The 21,940-nt window shown below is 42.5% G+C and overlaps 1 protein-coding gene across 3 annotated transcripts in view; it reads right to left on the bottom strand.

Annotated features, from left to right (window-relative positions):
* The window catches only part of TMEM209 (transmembrane protein 209), a 310,927-nt gene that overhangs the window by 196,121 nt on the left and 92,866 nt on the right, over positions 1–21,940 (bottom strand). For all 3 annotated transcript variants that reach the window (XM_078677577.1, XM_078677562.1, XM_078677568.1), the window contains exons 6-7: positions 13,838–14,037; positions 6,331–6,529 (exon numbers count right to left, since the gene is read on the bottom strand). In XM_078677577.1, coding sequence (XP_078533703.1) covers positions 6,331–6,529; positions 13,838–14,037 — 399 coding nt within the window. The remainder of the gene's footprint in view (positions 1–6,330; positions 6,530–13,837; positions 14,038–21,940) is intronic.

Here is a 21,940-nt window from a genome sequence, read left to right as displayed (position 1 = left end):
TGTTTTTGTATGTTGTACATAGCAGTTTTGTTGTCTGTGTGGACTAAGGTAGTTTTGCCTATAAGGTGAGTTTGAAAGGCTTTGAGCACTAGAAACACTGCTAGTAGCTCTAGGTGATTGATATGTAGGCTCCTGTACTTTAGAGTCCATAATCCTTGGATTGTGTGACTCTGTAGGTAAGCGCCCCAACCAGTCAGCGATGAATCTGCTGTTAGCAATGTATGTGGAGCAGGGTTGAAAAAGGGCCACCCTTTGGATACATTTCGTGGGTTCCACCACTGCAGGAGCGATGGGTGCGGCCATCCACCAACACTAGATTGGTTAACTGACCCTGCAACTGGTTCCACTGACTTGCTAAGCATTATTGAAGTGGACGCATGTGAAGTCTTGCATGGGGAACAATTATAATGCACGACACCATCATGTCTAGCAGAGAAGACTCTTGCTGGCAATGATTGATTGGACTTAAATTAAGTGAGAAGGGACTGTGAATCCTGGCAGCATTGGGAGAGGCTAGAGCTTGGAGAGTGTCTATCGTGGCTCCCAGATAAGTTTGTGTGTTGGAAGGCTGTAGATGAGACTTCAACGCATTCACTGTAAACCCTAGTTAGTGAAGTAAGTGAATAGTGGATTGAGTGTGTTGGACACATTTGGTAAGTACGGTCTTTGATGAGCCATTTGTCCAGGTATGGGAAGACATGGATCTGTTGTCTTCTCAGATGTGCTGCGACTACTGCAAGACATGTGTAGTCAAGTCACTGCTTCGGGGGGAGGGGAAACTACACTGTGCGGAACCCTTGCCTCGACCTTTGTTGCTTTTACCTCTATATCCTCCTCTAAAGAAACCCCTTGTAGAGGAAGATTGAGTGTTGCCTTTGTAAGAGGTGGCAGTATAGTCTGAGGACATGGTTTTCAACCCTCCATGGTAGGAGGAGCGACAAAAGGAGCCCAGATTAGAGGGAGACTGCAAAGCTCCCATGAACTTGGCTACCTCTGTGTCTTTTTTCATTTTTTCTAATGACTTACCTACTTTTGGCCGGAAGAGAGGTTCCTTGTCAAAAGGAGTATTTAAAATAGACTTCTGGTTTGAAACCAGAAATCCTCAACCATGCATGTCTTCTTAGTAACACAATAGTGTTGATCTCTCTAGCTGCGGTGTCTGTAGCATTTAAAGCACATCTTATTGGGGCATTGGATATGAGCTTCCCTTCCTGGACTAAATCCTGGGCTCTTTGTCTTTGTGCTCATCTGGGAGGTGTTGTAGCAACTGCTCCATTTCATCTCAATGTGCCCCAGTCATATCTGGCTAGCAGGGCCTGGGTGTTAGCAATGCGCCAATGATTTGCTGCTTGGGCGATTACTCGTTTACCAGAGGCGTCTAATAGTTTCGACTCCTTGTCTGGAGGAGGAGCATCACCTGTAGTCTGTGAATTGGCCCGTTTATGGGCATTAGAGACCACCAAAGAGTTTAGTGGCAACTGTCGTTTAATAAATAATGGATCTGAGAGAGAAGATTTATATTTTTTATCAATCCTGGGGGTGAGAATGCGAGCCTGCACTGGATCTTTAAATATGTCCTCAGCATGTCTCATCATGCCATTAAGCATAGGTAGAGTGTGACTAACCCTTTGTGTGGCGAGAGTTTCAAATAAGAAAGCTTCCTCTAAAGAGCCCTTGTGTAACTGTACCTCATGAAATTCTGCAGCTCTAGCAAGTAATTCTAGATATCCTACATTGTCGTCAGGAGGGGAAGGCTTTGCAGGGTAAAGATCTGGGTCATTATCTGTAGGTGAATCTGTGTGATAATCCTTCCAGCGGTCTACTGGTAAACTATTGACACCCCCCCCCCCCCACTCCCCTCATCATCATCAGGTGGTGGTGGAGAGTTAGTTGGTGTAATCAGTAAATGACTCAAAAGTGGAGAGGTTGGTGTAGGGAAACGTAGTGGAGGAGGAGGGAAAGGGTTAGTACCCACATTCTTCCTCTTGAAAGGAATAAAAGTGAGTCCTTCGACTCAGGTTTGCGTTTGAGGTGACTTGGTAAGAACACGTCCTGTATCTGGATTTATTAAAGTTCCTTTTATTTTGGCTCCAATTTTGGTGGTGGCCGAGTCAAAAATCAGATCTCGCAGCGTTGGAGGAACCATTTTAGGTTTTGACGCAGAGGATTTCGTTGCCAGGGTGGAATCACTTTTTGGCAAAGAAGGTTTCAGTGCCGAAGGAGGCTTTGTTTTTTAGTGTCAACGATATCAGCTCCAAATTGGTTTCCAGCTTCGAGACTGAAGGTTTCAGCTCTGTGCCAGATTTCGGCTGACTCAATCCTGAGCCGGAAGGCTTAGAGACGTATTTTGGTGCCGAGCCTGAGGGCGGGGTATAGGAAACATCTTGTCGGTGCCGACCGTTGCCGAAGGCAGGGGTGGGACCAAAGCCTTTTGTTTTGGCCGAGTTGGAGTTTGGGTTAAGGGGCGTTTGGTACTCATGGTTCGTTGACCATGTGGCAAGTATTCTTCCAACTCCGAGTCCGATTCTGGATTCCCCTGTGCATCAAATTCATGCTCGGCTCCTTCGCCGAAGATATCCAGAATGTACTCTATGTTTTGACTCTGCATCTCGGGACGTCGAGCGCGACGGTCAAGGATTGTTTTCTTTGCTTGGAACGATCTGCACGTGTCGCAGTCCTGTTTGTTGTGCTGCGGTGACTAGCACAAGTTGCACACTTCGTGCGAGTCGGTGAGCGGATACTTGGCATGGCACCGATGGCAGAATTTGAATGGAGTCTGTACCATTGACTGCGAAGTGGACCAACGAAGTTAGGCTGGACAGACTGCCCTTAGATCTTTGATCAAAATAGAGGTTTTCCTCGACAGATACGATTTGCTGAGAAGTGGGATACGTGTTCGAAACAATACCGACGTGGGTAGAGTGGATTGCGCACCGAGGGGAACTCCAAGAACGGCTTCGAAACGGAGTGCAGCAATACACGCCCAAACCCGATGGCCGAAAAATACAATCTAACAATGGAGTCGATGCCCATGCGCACTATCACCGAAAGGAGGAGTCACCAACCCCGTGACTCCCGAGAATTTTTCAAAGAAAAACAACTTGCAAACATCTGGACCCAACACTAGATGGCAGGAGTATGCAAAGTATGTGATCTACAACTCACTTGCCTCGAACAGATGATTTCTATGTAGAAGAAAAAAGAAACATACACCTGTAAATAAAAACGCACAGCCAGCAAATATGTAACAGAAATGGTCACAATAAACAAGAAATCTTCTTTTCATCCGGACTCGTAATGCATGAGGTGTCATTCCTTGCTTACTCCTGAGGTAATAAGAAAGCTGTGAATAAAGAGGTGTTTAAGGATGACTAATGCATAGTTCCTGGCAAAGGAGTGGGACTGTTCATGCTCTGTCCTGCTCGAGGAGAAGCCGTCTCCAGAGCCAACCCACGCAAAGAGACCCAATGGTCAGAGGAGCTGGTCTACTGTTCACAGCTTAGAGACAAGAGCTGAGAAGACTGCTGGGACAAATTAGCAATCCAAAATCTTCAAAAAGCCAACATGCAGTGCCAGGGATCAGGACCCGATGCAGAAAGTTTAACACAAGTTTGCTGAGCCCAGGAGTGTCGCTCAGGTGAAGCTGGGACCCCCAGAGAACAACTTATCAACCCAGAAAGGATTGGCCTGTGTCTGCGATACTGGGAGACTAGCAGTCTAGTGGTGACTGGACTTCTGCCAGTGCCCAGAAGACTTCAAGGGATATTGACCCTGTAAACAGGACTGCCTCACCCACTTTGTGGACTGAGGAGCAGTCACAGCAAAAACCCATCTACCGCATTGCATCCACAGCATTCGTGGAGCCTCTTCAGCATCCTTCATCCCTTGATTCAGAACCACTTCCATAAGAAAGCCCTGCAACAGATAATTGTCTGGAATTGACTGAACTGGTTCACCTACTGAGCTAACTGTCTGAGGTCCTTGCTGGTCCCCTTGACTGGCTCCCCATAGGAATTGGTCACCTAACATTTTGGTGAAAACGTTACCAAGTGTCAAATGTGTTGAATTTCTCAATGCTTGTTCACAGTGGAGTGAAATTACCCGATTTACTATATCTTATGAATTCAATATCTCTGCAGCCCTCCACAGGATCTTTTTCGTAGTGGTCTCTAAAAATACAGTCCATTTTTATAAATTGGTGTCAGATTTCTTCTTCAGTAGTTTTGGCGAGTTTAAATGCTTTACACTTGCTCCTTAATGTAAGCCTTGCTACTCAGAGCCACAGCTAGGGCTTAAACGAATCCCAAGGGTCCTAAAAAGGTTGGCAAGTATATTACACAAGTGTATTACACAAGGAGATTGCACAACCACACATATAATATACTGTGTTTCCTCACAGGGTGCATATGTACTGCCCAGTTCCCTTCTAAGACAGCGTCTCCTGCTCAGACGTGGCAACTATGGTTGCTGGTTGTGCAGCAGAAGGGCCATGTGAGGCCCACTTTCATCATGTTTTGTGCTTTTATCTCCTCTCCACCACACCTCTCCAACTTCGTCTCCACTCATCTTTCTTCTGCACTTATGTTTGGACCTCTCCCCCACATTCAGCTTTTTCACTCTACTCCTGCCTTGTTCTTCTCTATCTTCCACATTTCTCTCTTCACTTACAATCAAGCTTTTCCCCTTACCTCTCCTTCTCATTCATCTCTTCAATGTTTCCCTCCAGCATGCTTAACATTCGCCTTCCTCTGGCCTCTCTTTTATAGTAAATTTGCCAGACTCTCTCCTGTCAACTCAAAGTTGAATTGGAAAACGTGGGCCAAGAATCATTCCAAGATGTGTGCATCAATATCGTCAGGTAGTAATCACTGCCACTTCCCAGATATCCATTGGGCTTATTGCGGAGTTGAGGTCTGCAGTACCCATCTCCTCGCTGGATGCAGTGTATCCACTAAAGACATTTTGTTTCCTACAAAATAATCTTGTGAGGGAGACTATTTCTGTTTGCTACCTGATGGAGGGGGTATTCAAGGTCCTGAAGCAGTCAATAGTAACATGTTGATACCTGGCATATGCCTCAGCCATAACCTCCTATGTATGCTCAGCAGGGCAGGTAATGCCATTTTATCAGATCCTGTTACAATAAAGTTTTAGTTAGTAAGATCAAAACCACTGAGTGCATTTCTTGTCAGCTCAGACAAAAAGCATAAGCTTATACAAAAATATGGTTTCGTCTTTAACCTTGTAACAAATTCATACCACAAAAACAATAATGTTCCCATACAGTAATATTAAAATGTGTGGAAATAAAGGCAACTACAGATATCTAGAAGGGGTAATTTCCCCTTTAGACTGCTTCCATCTGCGTTCAATAAACTTCTTGTTCCCACCCATTTGATTTCACAGACAGTGTGGAATCAAGCACTGGCATGGAATTTTGATGGGAAGAAGACATTGATGGGTAACCATTGAATCCCACATTATGGCGATGGTTAGGATGGCGGTCTGACTTAAGTCTGCCGGCCATCCCCACGGTGTTGGGACCGGCCGCCAGACATGCGGTGGTCCCACACCGCAAATTAGGATGCAACCACCACCCTGGCGGTCGCATTCCGCAGTTTAACATTGTGGCGGGTGCTGCTTACCGCAGCACCCGCCGCAATGCCAAATTGCCATGTTGTGCATTTCCATGCACAGCGTGGCAGGCATTGCGCGGTGCCTGTCACCTTGTGCATGGAAATAGGGGGGGTACCATGGGTAGCCCCCAAGGGCACCCCATAGCAAATCCCCGCCAGCCTTTCTATCCCAGCATCTTAATATGGATGGCGGTGCCTGCTAGGCACCGCCACCATATTGTGGCCCAAGTCCGCCCGGTCGGCAATCGGGACGATTGCCGAAAAAATTGCAAACGCACTTTGGGTCCGCCGCGATACCCCCGCCATTATAATATGGAGTGGGTAAATCAGGTTACGATGGTGATCTGCCCGCCATCGTAATCAGCCCCTATGTATCCATTTACCTCCCTACTTCACCCACGGAGTTTTTTTTTTAGTCCATCTCATTGGGAACTGGTAAAATAAATGAAATAGGAGTGTATTCGTTTATGGACATTTGGAATGGTGCTTACAAGTGACCACTAAGCAAATAATCTGCCTCTTCATTCTATTCTCTCCCTACAGTATGTAATGTACTTTCTAACCACCAAAAATAAATATTTATATTTGCCATTCTTTTCTTTAACACAAAGGACAAACTGCTGCTAAATAAAAACACAAAATTACTGTTTAGACTGAATGCAGATTTCTACAGGGAGACGAATGCTATATTCACCTAGATGAGCACGATGCAGCTTCTCTTCTTCACAGCGTAGGAAGCAGTCCAGAGACTTTAGGTCAGACATATAGTCTTCTTTACCAGTAGGAGATGTATAGCTGGATGGACATGACCGGTATCTGGATCGCAAGCCACCGTCCACTGGACCAATGCTGCTGGGGTACGGTGAGGAGCCAGGAGGGCTGTAACTTGCATTCTATCAAGAAGAAATGAAACAGAACAAGCAGATATTTACAATAAACAAAAATATGCCCTGTTACCAAAGTCCTTCCCACTGCAAACTACATTTCTTTAGCAATTTCATCTTCAAATCTAAAACTAAAAGGAACACCTTTATATGTTCCAGTTTGATACAGACATTGCCATGCAGCAAACCCTAAATATGAATAGAAACTGCATGCAGTTAACATATCTGCACACCAAACTGAAAGGGATAATTTTAAATCAAAACTGTGTGCATTAATTAGCATATTTCTGATTTAACACAACTTTCTTATCTATCCAGACATTAGGAGTAAAACCCCAATGCTTCAGATCTTGCTTTTATAACCTTACCCATCAGGTAAACCTAGGTCCTGTCTTATCCAAACTTTCAGGTGATGCGTGGTGTGAGAAGCTCAAGGTTCAACCCTTTCATCAACCCTCTTCAATACCTTCTTGGTGCCCCTTACAATGAGACTTAATATCAGTTATCATTGGTAAGCTTCTGATACTCAAAAATATTAAGTATAACAAAGCAGAGCTATGTTAGACCGAATCAAGTAATTTAAAAAAAAAACAATGGATGATCGACGACAGGTTCTAGATGAACGCCACAAAATCAAAGACTCTTTTTCTCAGCACTAAAAAACCAAAGACTAACTTAGATCTGACCACTCTTCCTGGTCTCCCCTCCCACTCCTGTTAATTCAGTAAAAAATCAGAGCTCTTTTTAACAACCTATATTTTCCCCTCCCCCAGTTTAACTCTAACATAAGACATACTTTCCCCAAGGCAGCTGAATCAGAGGTAGGCTCCCTTTAACCCTTTCGGTGCTGCGGATGGCCCCCGGCCGTCTCACGTGATGGTGGGCGTGTGCGGAGGACGGCCGGGGCCGTCCCAACCCAGCCCACTAATTAAATCGCCCGCACCGCGACAGAATTCGCGGTGCGGTCAACGGGTTAATTCAGACTCCTGATCGAATCACCCATGCCAAAGCCATGATGCACAACTACTCCAAATTATACATGGGGGCTTTCCTTAAAACTTTACTGCAGTACATTATATTTGTAATCAAAGGTGCGGAGCATATCTCCCCAACTTTAAAAGCTCTTCACACTGGATGTGTATCAAGCAAATAATTATTCCAAAACCCAGAGCTTAGTATTCAAATGAATTTAAGAAACAGCCCTGGACTACCTTTTATTGCACAACCATATGCATAAGTACAACCCTTTTCGTACTTAACCCAGGGTACCAACCACGAGCTTCTCAAGTAGGGAGCTGGAGCAAATGCAAAAGCGCAGCAGTCAACAGCTACCAAATAGCAATGCTCAGGAACTACTAATCAGCAGACCCTTGCTAGCAAGTGATCTCCTAGATTTCTAAATGTAGTCCTTTCTCCATTCTCCTCACTTCAGTGTATGGGTCTCTAACCACCAGGGACACCAATGCACTTTTGATTGGTCGTCCAACTCTATCTTGTGCTCGAGCCAAGTGCATCCACAATGATTCCCACTGCTTTCAGTAGGCACACAAAGAGTCCTACTACCAAACAAGTTATTACACGATTATTGCACTTGTATTCGACATGCATATGGATGTCAGTGCAAGGTTCAGGGTTTCACATAACAGCAGAACTTTGCACAAGAGGAGTCAGTTGGCCAGACTTGCATTGACACAAATCAAAAAGTCTGGTCAAACTAAACACTGTACATTGCCACAAGCACTTTATGTGCTACGCCCAGAACAGGGACAGTAGTCTAGTAACTGCTAAGAGGGCACAGCTAGAGTGCCCCTCTAGGTCACAGGACAGGTCCAAACCTTGATTTGTAAGGGACACGCAGTGCCCTTTCCACCCACAATAGAATAACATAAAAGTAGAGCTAAATTTACAATCCCAATACCTCCTCTTTTCCAAAAGCAACTAAAGACATCTCTTTCTCAAAGTAAGTCATTCTTTAAGTAATACCTCTGGCTTCCCTCCTTCATGGATATACCCAGCACCTTTTGATGTCCCTCAATTGTGTCAGCTCTTTAGAACATTATTAATTTTTTTTTTTTTAAGTACTGTCATGTAAAAGTTAAAATAACCTAGGTTTATTTTGTTGGTTTGCTTCCCACACTGAGCACTGCTTTTGTTACAGAAGATCTTAAACTAAATTGTTCTTTTAAAACATATTTAGATGTTTTCTGCAACATTTGCAAATTATGCCTTACTTTAACTGCCAACAATTTTCATTGAGGCTTTTGTCTGAAAATATTTGACAGCACTGAGCACAGAAAACGTTAAACAACCACCTAAGTACCCCACTTTATAACCCCTTTTGTTCCCTACCAAACTAAACCTAACCCCACCCTCCCAGCCTTTGAACTTCCTCTTACCCAAGTTTGAAGCTCAGACCACCCCTCGCTCTATGTAATAAGAACAAGCCCTTGCACTTCACAAGCACCTTGATTTGAGGCTCAACTCCCTTGTTCACCAGGGAGACTCAAACTATGTCCTTAACCAGGTTTCTGAGCACCTGCAGTATTTTTGGTGAAAACCTATCTTTGTAATCATGGGCTGAGTTCACCACCACTGGATGCCATATCCTCCAGAAGAGTTTTTCTATTCTGTGTGCTGTAAGCCAACTTTTCCATCCCCAACAAAACACAGGCATCCTCCAACCACATCTAAAATGACAGCATTTAAGCCGCTCCCTCCAGTCTGAATAAGTTTTTTATGCTAACAGTTGACGGGAGATTATCTTGCCTACTGTAGCACACAAGGATCAATTCCTCTCCAGCGAGATCAGCAACAGGGCTGCTTATCGGCATCTCACTTGCCATCCATTCCCTTTGGCCATCTGTCTATAATCAAACAGGTCTTCCCAAAATGAGTGCACATGCCTGTAGGATGTGTGGGATGTACCCACTCTTCCAGTATCCCCTCCTTCAAGAGTTTTTGAGGGACATAGCAAAAGCATTAAAGGCAATCTGAATGTAATGCCAATAAACAATGTATTTTGTAGGGTGCTTCCCAACCCTGAGCATGTCTGACCAAATTATTTCATCTAGACAACACCTCGCCAAATGGTCATCATCTAGTTGATCACTCAATTCTCTTTCAAACTGCATTTTATAGAGCATTGACTGCAGAATATTCAGCACTTTTTCAGCCGCAGTAGGTGCAGGTAACGGCGATGGGGCCGGTTAAGGGGTTATTTCTAGGGACGATGCAGAGGGAAAATAATTATTTAATTTTCCCCTCTGCATCCTCCCTCGAAATCCCCCCTTACCTGGCCCCACTGCTGTTACCTGCACGGACTGCGGCAGCACTTTATAAATATAAAAAATGCCAAAGAAGATACTCTATATATACTTTGGTAGCACTATGCTTTAACTCTGGATCAACAACCCAGTGTTGCAACTGTATATGGTAGAATCTCTCCATCTCAGGAACATTAAAGTCTGCCCATGTATGTCTAAACGTTTTAAATTCTATGCCAGGATGAGAAGTGATAATTATGATGTACTTTCTCCACTTTTATAGTACCAGCAGGCCATTTAAATCTATTAGATAAACTAGCACAATAGAACTAACCTTATTCAATTAGAATAACAGGTTGCAGACTTACTTTCGAGAGCTTGGGCCGACAGCACCGTCAAGCACTATAAATCGGCTTGGTTACAATGGATGGGTTGGTGTAAGCAGAGACACTTGGATCCCAAAGGGGCAGAATTGTTCACATTCTGAACTTTCTGGCCTCTCTACCTTCGAATGGCAAGGTCTCTAGGTCAGTCAATACCTTCCATTCGGCAATCTCAGCAGGACATGCCCCTAATGTTGGTCATTCTGTGTGCGAACACCAGCTTGTACGGCAATTGCTTAGAAGCATTCGAATATTGTTACCTCCAGAACAGAGGTATTAACTCCTGTGGGATGTTAACAAAGTGCTTAAGCAGTTTCTCTCCTGGACGAGCAACAAATATCTTTCTACAAAGGAGCTATCAGCAAAACTGGCTACACTGCTATGTCTGGTGTCTTTAAGGCGTGTATCGGAAGTCAGAGGCCTGGACATAAGAGGTAGGATATTTATCCCTAATGGGGTTACTTTCCAAATATCTAGAGGAATAAAATGTAATTCTCGCACTGAGTATCACCCTGCTTTGGCGGAGACTCTCAGGTTGTGCGTGGTAAGATGTATTAAAGCATACAGGGCCATGATGGAGGTCATCCAAAGATGGATGCCATCGCTCAGAAGGGAAGAATTCAGCAGTCTAGTCATTAAGGGCAGAATTCAGATAATGTGCGCGCTTGAGCAGCATTCTACATACTTCAACTGATTCCCTGAGGAGAACGGTAGTGTCTCCATTTGGCTCATCTTCATAAGGAGATTTTTACACACACAAAAAAAAGAAAGAAACTTCGGCTGAGAGGAGAGTTTTGTTCTGCACATGTGCAGTGCATATTTAAAGTAGAGGAGAGCAGCGTTTAGTTTGCACATGTGTAACACATTCAGAGAGTCAAGAAGAGCAGTGTTGTGATTCTGCGCTTGAGCAGAAGCATTTCCTGAACCTGGGTGAGCAGTTTAAATCTTGCAACCGAGTTTGGAGTCTGAGAGTAGTGTCTGAGAAGAAGTCTTAGGGCTGTCTATGAACAATTTGAGTGAGAGTCTTCAGGAGACTAATGTTAGCTCCTGAGTGTTTTCAAATAGTAAAGGGACATAAATCCCTGTTAAAAATAAGAAGTCATTCCAGAGTAAGAACATTGGAATGACTCTTAGAAATACAAAGACTACAAGTGACAACATTATATTTTCTAAAGGAAGATACCAAGACAGTTCAATTTAACAGCAGGAAGTAATTAATCAAATAGAAAAAAATAGAGCCTATTTTACTAAAGAGTAATTATCACTATATAAATATAAATCTCTATATCATCAGCTGCATCAATATAACCGAGTCAAGAGAAATATATTTAACATCGGCAAGTTTAACCAACAATTCACCAGGAAAACTACTTAATTATTATGAGACTATTTATACTCCTCAGCATCAATTGATCTAGATGATTATTCAAGAATAATAAAGAAAGAAGTTAACCCTCAATAGAGATAAGGTAATTAGTGGGACTAAGTATAAGTCACATAATTGTTCAGGCTAATGTGTGTCTCTAAGGAAGAAGTTAGTTAGCGTGTCCCTAATAACTATTGTGATAATCTATTCTAGTTATTCCTGCAGAAATGGCCAGTAGAAAAAGTTGTCTAGAAGCAAGAAACAGGTGACGTTGAGGATCTCTTGGTTATCCACTCCACCTTCCCCCTGCTGGTACTGGAGATCGATGTATATTTATCTGTTGCTGGTAGAGGAGAACAGCTGATTAATCTTCTGCTCTCTAGGAAATCATAATTTGGTACCTTGACAGGAGTACCTTGCCTGGCAGTTCGGGCTGGACTGTTACCAGGGAGAGCACCGTCAAGACTGATTTGCCTACAGCTGGGTCTACACTGGGTTGACATGATGTGCAAAAGAACAATGAATGTAACCCAAATCTCTTAACTGGGGGTGAGTATTTGACAAGTTTCTGCACTCCGTCCATCCTCTTGTTGGGTTTGCCACCAACCATTTATCCAGCCCTGTGAGGAGAGTGAGGACTGGTGTATGGATGGAAAGCTCTGGTTTGGAGTAGGTACCCAGTCTTCAAGATATTCTATTGACTTCTGTGCAAGTGTTATTAACGGATAGTGCATGCCATGATGTTTGGGTTGGTACTCATGTATTGATGATAAGTTCTTCGTATTTCAGCTCCTTCGAAGAGGGTCTTTTTTGTTTTTACCACAACTGATTTTGTTTCTCACAGGGGCAGAATCGTCTACACAGGACTAGAAAGGATGGATACGGCTACTTTTGCATGAAGAAAAAAGTGGCAGGATTGTTAAAAAGGGAGTTTAAAGGGAGCTCCTGCATATTGATTGGATGACCTGGATGTACAGTCAGAATATTGAGTAGGAAATGTCAACTTGCAGTAATATTGAGTTGGAAATCTTGAGTAACAAATATTGGCAGCAAGAATATCGTGGTCAAGAATATAGAGTTTAAGATAAGAAATATCGCTTTAAAACATATCGAAGTCATTAATAGATTTTGCCAAAATATAGTTGTGAAAAATATCGCTTTTTAGTGTTATGTATTTTAGTATGTATTTTAAATGTATGTGCTCTATTATTTTGTGTAAGTATTGATTTTGTTTTTTAATATATGTGTTCCATTTTTAATAATTATTCATTGTAATAAAATTTTGCGTTTTAGTTCCGTGATGGGTTGTGGGTTTATAGGGGAATAGGGTGGGAAGTAATTAAATACTAATAAATAAAAAATATTTAATTTATTAAAATGTAATTTAATTAAAATCTTGCTTTTTAGCTCCGTAGCCCGTTGTGGATTTAAATGCAAATGGGTGAGAAGTAACTTATTTATAATAAATTAAATAGTAATTTTTATTTATTAGTATTCATGTAATTTTATATTTTTGACAATATTTTCTTCAATATTTTTGTATTTACCATTATGAAGATAGGAAGTCTATCTTATTGACAACAGTAATTATGTCCCGATATTTGTGTAACACGATCTTGTTGTTATTGATATTTTGTCAGTGATCCGATGGACTGACATTTCAGTTTTTCCCTATGTTTCATGGGAAATGTAGTTTGTTAATGTTCTTAAAATGGCTGCTGGTACAATAAAAGTGGAGAAAGTAGAGCATCATTTTCACCTGTGTGTCCTCAACAGAACTGAAACTTTGTTACGATATCTAGGAAATTTTACATTCCCTTTGGCAAAACAGTTGCTAACTTCGACACACCGCTGCTTTTCATGCCCTTAAAATCACTAGACAAACAACATTGTAAAGAGAGGGGTAACAAGTGATTACTTGCCGGAGTCCCACACCACAACAATGCTGCAGGAAACAATTTTACATGTGCACACTTCTTGTAACACTATGTTACTTTTGGAGTTAGACATGAAGGTGTTAAAAAAAAAGACCGTTAGACTTTTTAGTTTTGGGATTGATGTGCCACAACAGTGCTTGATTTTATATAAAACTATAGACACTTCAAGCAGAAATAATGTACAGAAAGGATATTATATTCAGGTATTTTGGTTCTGGGAGTATGGTTTCATGCATTACACAAACTATAAAACTGTTTTAACTTGTCAATACACAGCGTGTGCATAATTCTTCTAAGGAATCAGACTAAGATACATGCCAATCTATTTTCTCAATGCCACTCAGAAGCCATTTAGTTACGGTCTTTACCTTGGAGTAAGTGTAGGATGCACCACCCATAGGTGACAGGGACTGCAAAGGAGGACTGTACCCAGACATGCTGGAGAATTTCGGGCTAGTGCTGGGTGACCGGGATGGGCTGTAGCTCAGCACACTCTGGCCCTGGATGGACGGCGACTGCGTAGAGGATGGAACTTTCACAAGTTCACGTGGGGGAGAGGCACGGGTTGCTGAAATATAAAGAAAAAGATGGAGCAAATAAAAAAATGGCATTAAAGATTTTCATTCTTTTAACTTTTCAGCATAAACAAAACGTGGGATCTCATCTTTTCGTATTTTCTAGCAATTTTGGATAGCGTGAGGTTTGTGTAAATGGTAATAGTGTTAAAGAAGAAAGTTTCCATACATAAGGAATAGGAACATATTTAACAAAAATTATATAATTTGAAGAGATTCACCTTGAGGAAGTACCATCTGCTCCTCACCCCATATCCACTAAGCACAGTTCGTTTTTACGGTTGACTTACTTAAATGTGGAATTTAATACTTTTCTATGAGCTTCATCCTGTGAGTTCACAGCATGGAGGATTTTGTAAAGTTTTCATTACAGTCCCTCAAGATTTTGCATGTCAAGCAAGGTTAGATTATCCAGTGTAATTTTACTATTTGTAGCGTGATACTTTTTTATGTGGTCAATGTGCAACCACCTCCCAACACCATTGCAGTGCAGGCTATGTTCTGTTTCACCACTCAGAATTTTGCTTAGGAAAAAGGAGCAGTGGATGAGAAAATACAAGTACTGTGACAAGTATTGGAAAATAATGAAGATCCAATACTAGGGAACTTCAAAGAACACATACATCTCCAACCTTGAAAGACAGAAATTCAAAAAAGGGAATGGGACTGACCTTTTGTACAACAAAAATGAAAGTAGTGTTTCTTTCCATTCTGTCCCTACTCAATTCCCCTTCCCAATCTTTACTTGCATTACCTGATTTGTGTAGCCGGTCCGTAAACGGATCGTATAAAAAGGTAAAGGAAAAAAAGGAAACCAAGGGAATATCAAAACAGGATACAGGAGTCATGGCCTTTACTAGGTATCACAGTGGAGCTATATTATTTTTGCTATTTCACTTTCATTCTCCTGAATGTATCATTGAGTTAGGAGGTAGTCAACGCCACTGTCAACTTGAAGAAATAATTGTGGTGCATCATCCGGCAGTCAGCAGTTACACCACATATAAGAGACAGGCCTTGCTAAGCTAATGAGAACAAACAGCATGAGTACACCTCTGAACTTATGACGCCAATAGTTAGAGATTCTCACTGCCTGGGTAACTAGACCTATTCAGAAAACAAACACTGAAAAGACGCAACAAGTTTTCCTAAGAGGCTAAGGGGTTCAGAAGACCAGGAGCAGGGGAGGAATGTCACCAGGCTGCAGAACAAATTATGGTGGGCACCCAGAAAGAAGTTCTTCCACTCACACAGGAGGATCTTTTTTCCTTGTCTCAGACCTGGAGGAGAGGCTATGCAAAGCATTTGTTGAACCATTCAATGAGGTAAAAATGAGGAAAACCGTGAGCGATATTTCATGGGACATCCACGCAGTGGAGTAATAAAACAGTGAGCACCAATCTGAAACCACAGAAGAAACCACAAGTGGAAGACGCTCATACTCTACGGGCAGAAGAGTCAGATGAACTGCTGGAGTTAAAAGAGAAATGTGATAAGCTGGAAGACAGGTTATGGAAAAATAAAAGATGAGGAAAATCTGAATCCGGAGGGTGGTAATATAGTGGCTTTTTGGGTATCTAAACACAAGCACATCCTGTGGGGATAGGATAGTGAATATATCAACACTAAGAGCATAGATTGGGAGCTCTACAACCTTCACCAAGCTCAAGACCAAGGGATAAGAACTTGCAGGACGCTAGAAGAGTGGATGTGATTGGAAGGGGAATGTTGTTCATTTGTTGCAGGATTTCTCACAAGTGGCAAATGTTGCAGAACACAATGGTAGAACGGAGTAATAATCAAATCTGGTACAGATGGTCATTCCATTCGATGGTGGATTTTAGTCTGAAGGAAAACCCAAGTGATCCAATGAGTTAACTGTGACTTTGGAACTCAGAAACAGAAAGATCAGGTACACAACATGAAGGCCTACAGATCCCTACAGTAGCTGGCAGCAGGTGAAAGAGTGCTTGCACTGGCAGGAAAAGATGTAGACGAAAAATGGACACAATGAGGCTAGGTTAAATGAATATACCAAGCCACTGCATCGAAAGGTCTTTCAACATGGAAAACTAAAGGAATTTTCTTCTGCCTCCAGAGAGTAGGGAACTAGAAAGATTAGGGGCCCATCAGGCCAACAGGGGAAGCTGGTAATGGGTGTATTCACGGCTACATGGGAGTATCAAATCTCCACTGTTGGGCAACAAAGAATCAATGTATAACTGAGTTGTGGTTCCGTAGAGTGAGGTAGGTGAGACTGGTTTGTGAACTGGTTGGGAGGGAAAGCATCACTCTAGCCACCAATGGTTCACAATTAACTAGAATTAATGAGCCTTGACCTTCCTAGTTAAAAAACGTAAGATATGGCGTCCACTCTCGCAAGTCACCCAATGTGATCTGTCTGCACGGAACCCATACCAGATTGCTGTCCCATTGGCATTTCCCAGTGCAATTTAAGGCCACAGTGAGGCAGAACTGTACAGACTAATGGTTGCATTCCACAAAGATTTGGCGTTTGAGGTATTTGAGGTTTTCAAAGATGATAGAGAAGGGCTCTATGTACCTATCACAAGAAAACTGGAGGGATGAGAAGTCACAGTGGTTTGTGTGTCCCAATTTCAAATCAAGCATCATACAAATGAGCTGTGATAAATACGATAAGAGATAAGATAATGGAGAACAAATAGGGGCAGGTGACTTCAATATAGTTAGCAGGCCAGTGTTGGATCAACAACCACTAAATATGTATGGAAGGGGTAGTACATCAGGCACAATTCTGACAGCCTTTTCAAAATTAGGGGTAATAGATGTTTGGAGACATGAACAACCACAGTACAGATTACTCCTTTCTCACCATCACAAAAACCTACGCAATCTTCTCAGGAGCTTGGACCTACCTTTGGCTTTAGCAGCGAAGAGAATTAGGCCTGATTATGGTTTTGATTGCGCACTGAACCTCAAAGTGGGGAGGAGGGGGAATCTCTGAGGGAATCCGCTTGTGGCTTTAACCTCTGACTTGTTAGGGCTAGGGTCTATGAGATGGAACTTAAATAACAAATTGAAGGAAAATATCTGCCTCAGTGATATCAATAGGGTCCTGACAGATATGGTGTGGGATGCCTGCCTTAAAGGATGCTATTTGAGAAACGTTTATTGTGGTCAAGGAAGACCAAAGATGCAATTGGATGCTGATGAAAAAGAATTTAGAAAGACCTCAGACGAGCAGAACAGTTTAAAGAGACAGGCAAACTGAAATCAATGAGAGAGGTAACAACACTGAATGGAGAGATCACGGTATTACTGAAGCAGCAACTGGAAAGGGACCTGCTATGATTAAAACACTATATTCATGAAGGAACAAATGAAGCAGACAGATTATGAACCTGTACATTATGCACTGCATACCTAGTGCTACCCCAAATGATTAGGGAATGAGTACCTTCTTTGAGCAGTTGAAAACCTCAGCAATTAACCCACAAGTGAAAGACCTACACAAGAACAATGAAGGAGATCGAAAAGGTGATCTAAACTTGAAAAGTATAAGGCACCGGAGCTAGATGTGTCAACAAGCTCATTCTACTGAAATGCTCAACAAAAGGCCCAAAATTGCCTCGGCACTACAATTATTTCCAAGGCTCGGGCCCCGTCACCACCAACTCTGAAGGTGGTGGATATCGCTCACATACATAAAAGGCATTTGATTGAGTCTCTTGGACTTTTTTTTTGTTTTTTTAAAATCTGCTGAATAAAATTTGTTTAAAAGATGAAAAGGTTTATGCGCTTGAGTTAGAATTCCCGAGACAGTACAAGCACTAACTATAGGAGCACAATTCCCCACTCTCACTATCAAGAGTGACAAGGCAGGGTCACCCTGCCTACCAAATATTCCCTCCTCTTTGCAATGCCTGTGGAGTTATTGGCGCACAAGTTGCCCGGGAGAGGTGGGCATGTCATCTGTTGAGCGCGAAACATAAGATGTATCTCTTTGCTGCCCAGACTATGTTACATTAACCCTGAAAGAACCCATGAAATAAGTTTCTAGAGTAGTGGATATTCTGGCTGTTTAGGGCTCTAGATCAGAGATCTGGGTCAACCTGTAACAATTGGAAATCATGGGTTTGGGACTGGACTCTGGGACCTATGAAAGTTTGAATAAGACCTCAACATTTAATTGGGCCTGGGAAAAATACACATTTAAGGGCATTATCGATAAACAAAAAAAAAGGGGGGGTAGGGGGAGAGATTATAGAAAGGACACCTCCGCTTCAAAATTGGTAAGTTCAAAAGAATTAGGAGGAAGACCTCTACTAGTAATACTACATGGAATTTATTTTTTAAAAGGACACTCATCCACCTTGATGTGTGGCATGCTTCATCAGTGAGTCCTACACCCAGCAGATTTGTTATGAGGGAAGAGGGGGCTCAACCCCACTGTTGGAGGAAGCACTTTGATGGAAATCATAAGGGTTTTGGAGAGATTTGGTGAAGTAAAGGTGGTCAGGTCACCTTGACCACCTTTAGTCGTATGTCATCCTCAACTGTTTAAAAACAGAGCCAATAGTCTCCCTAAACATCCCTCTCTAACATCCACTGGCCAGCATGTTTCAGACTGTCACGCTGAGCCCAAAAAGTCATCCAGCTGTGATCAGGACTGTACCAATCCCTTCTGATTTACTGAGATTGTCAGTGTATTGGAAAAGCTACCCTAGTCGTGTGTACGCCACTCACGCCTAACGTCTATGCATACATATAGTTACATCACCATCACTTGCAGCTAGTAACATCTCAGATGCCCTGGATATTAACCTGTGCCCACATTTTTGTAATGAGCTACATTTGCCTAATAGGATGTGTCAGGCAGGCCCATGTCACATTTACGCCAAGGCAACCCCTGGCGCAACCATCTATTCAGAGTCCAATAACACCAGCATATTATCAGGCCTCTGATTGTAAAAAAATAATGCTTTACCAAAAATGTTAAACTTATTTCAAGCTCTCCCAATAACAATTCAAATGGAGGTCTTCATATTTTGGTTAGACATTCTGTTCCAACTACTAGGCACACCATGGACAGGAGTGGGCTTGAACGTACTAAATAGCACAAAATACTTTCAGCATGCCCAACAGATGATGGTTTTTTAATGGTCCTGAAGGGCCACAGAACAACACTGGCCTCATATAGAAATGCCCCTAATGTATAGACCAATGTGTCTGAATTTGGTTTCCAAACCAGCATAGGCCTGAAGTGGCATATGTTTCTGTATTGACCACTCCTGGAAGCGTACAAGGAGGTATCCATGGATGGGGTGCTCACATTATTACCCCTCCTCTTTTGCCCAGATTCACCATAAATAGGATTTTATTCTTGCACTAGAGACGAACTCAGAGTGGAAGAAGGGGAGGTTACAGCAGTAAGAATTAAAACTATAGACACTTACAAGAAGGATGCCCCAGTTGATGAACAGAAAATACTTCAATAATTAAATCATTGAGTTATATACCTGCCATATAGGGAAGCAAGAAGGAGAAATCCAAAGTCTTTGGAGTACAGTACACCTACGAATCGTCAACAGGAGTATCTCAACATAAGTAGGGTACACAACAGGATCCTGAACCTTCAAAGATGTGTGCTTATGTCTGCATGACAATAAAGGGAGAGGGAGGTTACCATGAAGCAATGGGAGAGGGCATAGAGGGACATCTCCAGGTCTATAGGAGGCATCCAGAATCGAAAGAGTCTGACAAAATTTTGTACAGCTAGTACATGGCCCCAGATAAGCCCAAATGAATGTACCCAGTCGGCACATTTTGGGGGTAATGCAGGATGTGAGGAGAGGCTTTGCATATCTGATGGTTACGTATACTATATAGAGCATACTGGGAAAAGATCTTGAGAGTCAATCTGGGCTCCCTTACAATTCACCAATCCTTTGGTGGCTGTTTTGTGCCTGTGGCCAGGCTCCCTGAAACGTCTGATGAAGAAAAACGTCAGGACGCAGCTGGCACACATTCTACTGGTGGCGAAATAAGCTCTTGCAGGGACTTGGAAAAAGGATGCAACTGTAATGAGTTGATAATTGACAACAGAGGCTTTGGGCGATATTACCCCTGAAAATGACAAGAATCTATGGAACAAAAGCCAGTAATTTAGCATTATGTGAAAACCTCTTATAGACTACTTTTGTGGCAGGAGTCACAGAATATGATGAGCCATACACCTGCATGCACTGGCATTATATGGGGGCTTATGAGGAATATGCATATGCATGTTAAATTGAGGAATTACATTTAGATGCAATGCAGCTAAAGGATGCTTTAGGAATGAGGTGCACTCTTGATGTAAACACACATTTTTCAAATGGTTGTTCAAAATGTTGCAAATGGTCGGGGGGTGGTCTGGAATGGGGTTTAAAGGCGCATTTGTTTAAAGATGGAAATGCATATAGCTGTAGCATGTATATGCCTCATAGGGGTTATCTCCATGTTGAAAATCAATAAAAAAGGTCTTTAAAAAAAAAACATATTGGGTGGTATGCTAGTAGGGCGATTCACACATTCTGGTAGAGAAAACTTATGGGATACTAAAATCTCTGGGGGAAAAACAGGACAACAAAAACCCAGGATGTAAACTAAACCAGTCAGAATACATGCAAGTAGTAAAGATATATGGGTAAAGGCAATAGTCATAGTATGACAAGGGAAAGGTAAAAAGGAGTAGTAATGGGGAAATTATGGGAAAGGGGATACAAAGGATCGTACCCCGTTTAAAAAAACAAATGGCAATTATATTATGATTTTCAAAAATAATCTGGCATTAAAAACCATTTAAAATAAGGATCCCAAAACAAACCAACCAAGATTAATCCCAGAGTATGGAGTTCAAAATGAACACAAGGACCCAGAAGCACACCTTTTTTAACCATGCACTCCAAATGAATTAACAGGAACTTGATTCAATTCAGAGTAACTTCTCTTTGTCAGGAGGTATGAAGCAGTACACAAATGCCATTGTAGAAAACAACACAATATATTGTTAGGTGGTAACGTGTTAGAGATGGTAGTAGGTAATCTATCCAATCCCCCAAAGACCCAGTTAAGGAATACTATAAGTGCCTTTACCCGTTACCTTTCTCCCCAAAGAGACACAAACAGAATATCCTAGGAGCTTCTTAACCAAGATCAAGGATCTCAGGTTGCAGGATTTCCGTTGAAATACAAGGACGTCCAGGGCTGGACCCAAGCCACTTAATATTTGGCAGCAATCTACAGATATCAATTTCTGGATGATCAAAGAACACATTTCTATTTTCTTGCAAGTTTCATTGTAGGGGAAAGCTACAACAATATTGGTTATTATCAAACACATCACCCATTTTCCTAAGAGTGGGTGCTAAGTTTAGCCTTGGTGGTTTCTGACGCACTCGATGCTCAACTAGTTCATTAGGGGTGAGGAAAATATATAAGGTATCAGAACCAGGGGCGAGGCCAAGAGTGTCAAGATGGCGGTCGCACTTTAGAAGTGCGATGGACCCCTCTGTCATCTGCCCTTGAATCTATTGCCATCGGAGAGCTCCTACTGTCCCACACAGCTTGCTTGTCCTGAGCCCTGTGCCTTCTCTAAAGACAGTGTCTGCAGAGACCTTGGCCTCGCAGCGTCCCCAAGATGGCAGCTTTGCTTCCCTGATTCCCGGCTTGTTCTCCACCCCGGGACTCCTCCTACAGTGTCTGCAGTGAGGAGATCCCGGAGAGCTGTTGGTGCTGCTCCGGCTGGCGTTGGTGGTGCTGTCTTTCCCCTCACGGGGTGGAATGTGCTCGGCTGGGTGAGGGGTGCAGGAAGAGCCGTAGGATCCTGCCCGCCGTGCCTCCTGGGGCAGACCCCGAACTACGACGCTGCTG

The sequence above is a fragment of the Lissotriton helveticus genome, chromosome 1_1, assembly GCF_964261635.1.
Source record: "Lissotriton helveticus chromosome 1_1, aLisHel1.1, whole genome shotgun sequence".
Taxonomy (NCBI): Eukaryota; Metazoa; Chordata; class Amphibia; order Caudata; family Salamandridae; genus Lissotriton; species Lissotriton helveticus.
The sequence above is the reverse complement of the archived record's forward strand: the minus strand, read 5'-3'. Positions and strand labels throughout refer to the sequence as shown.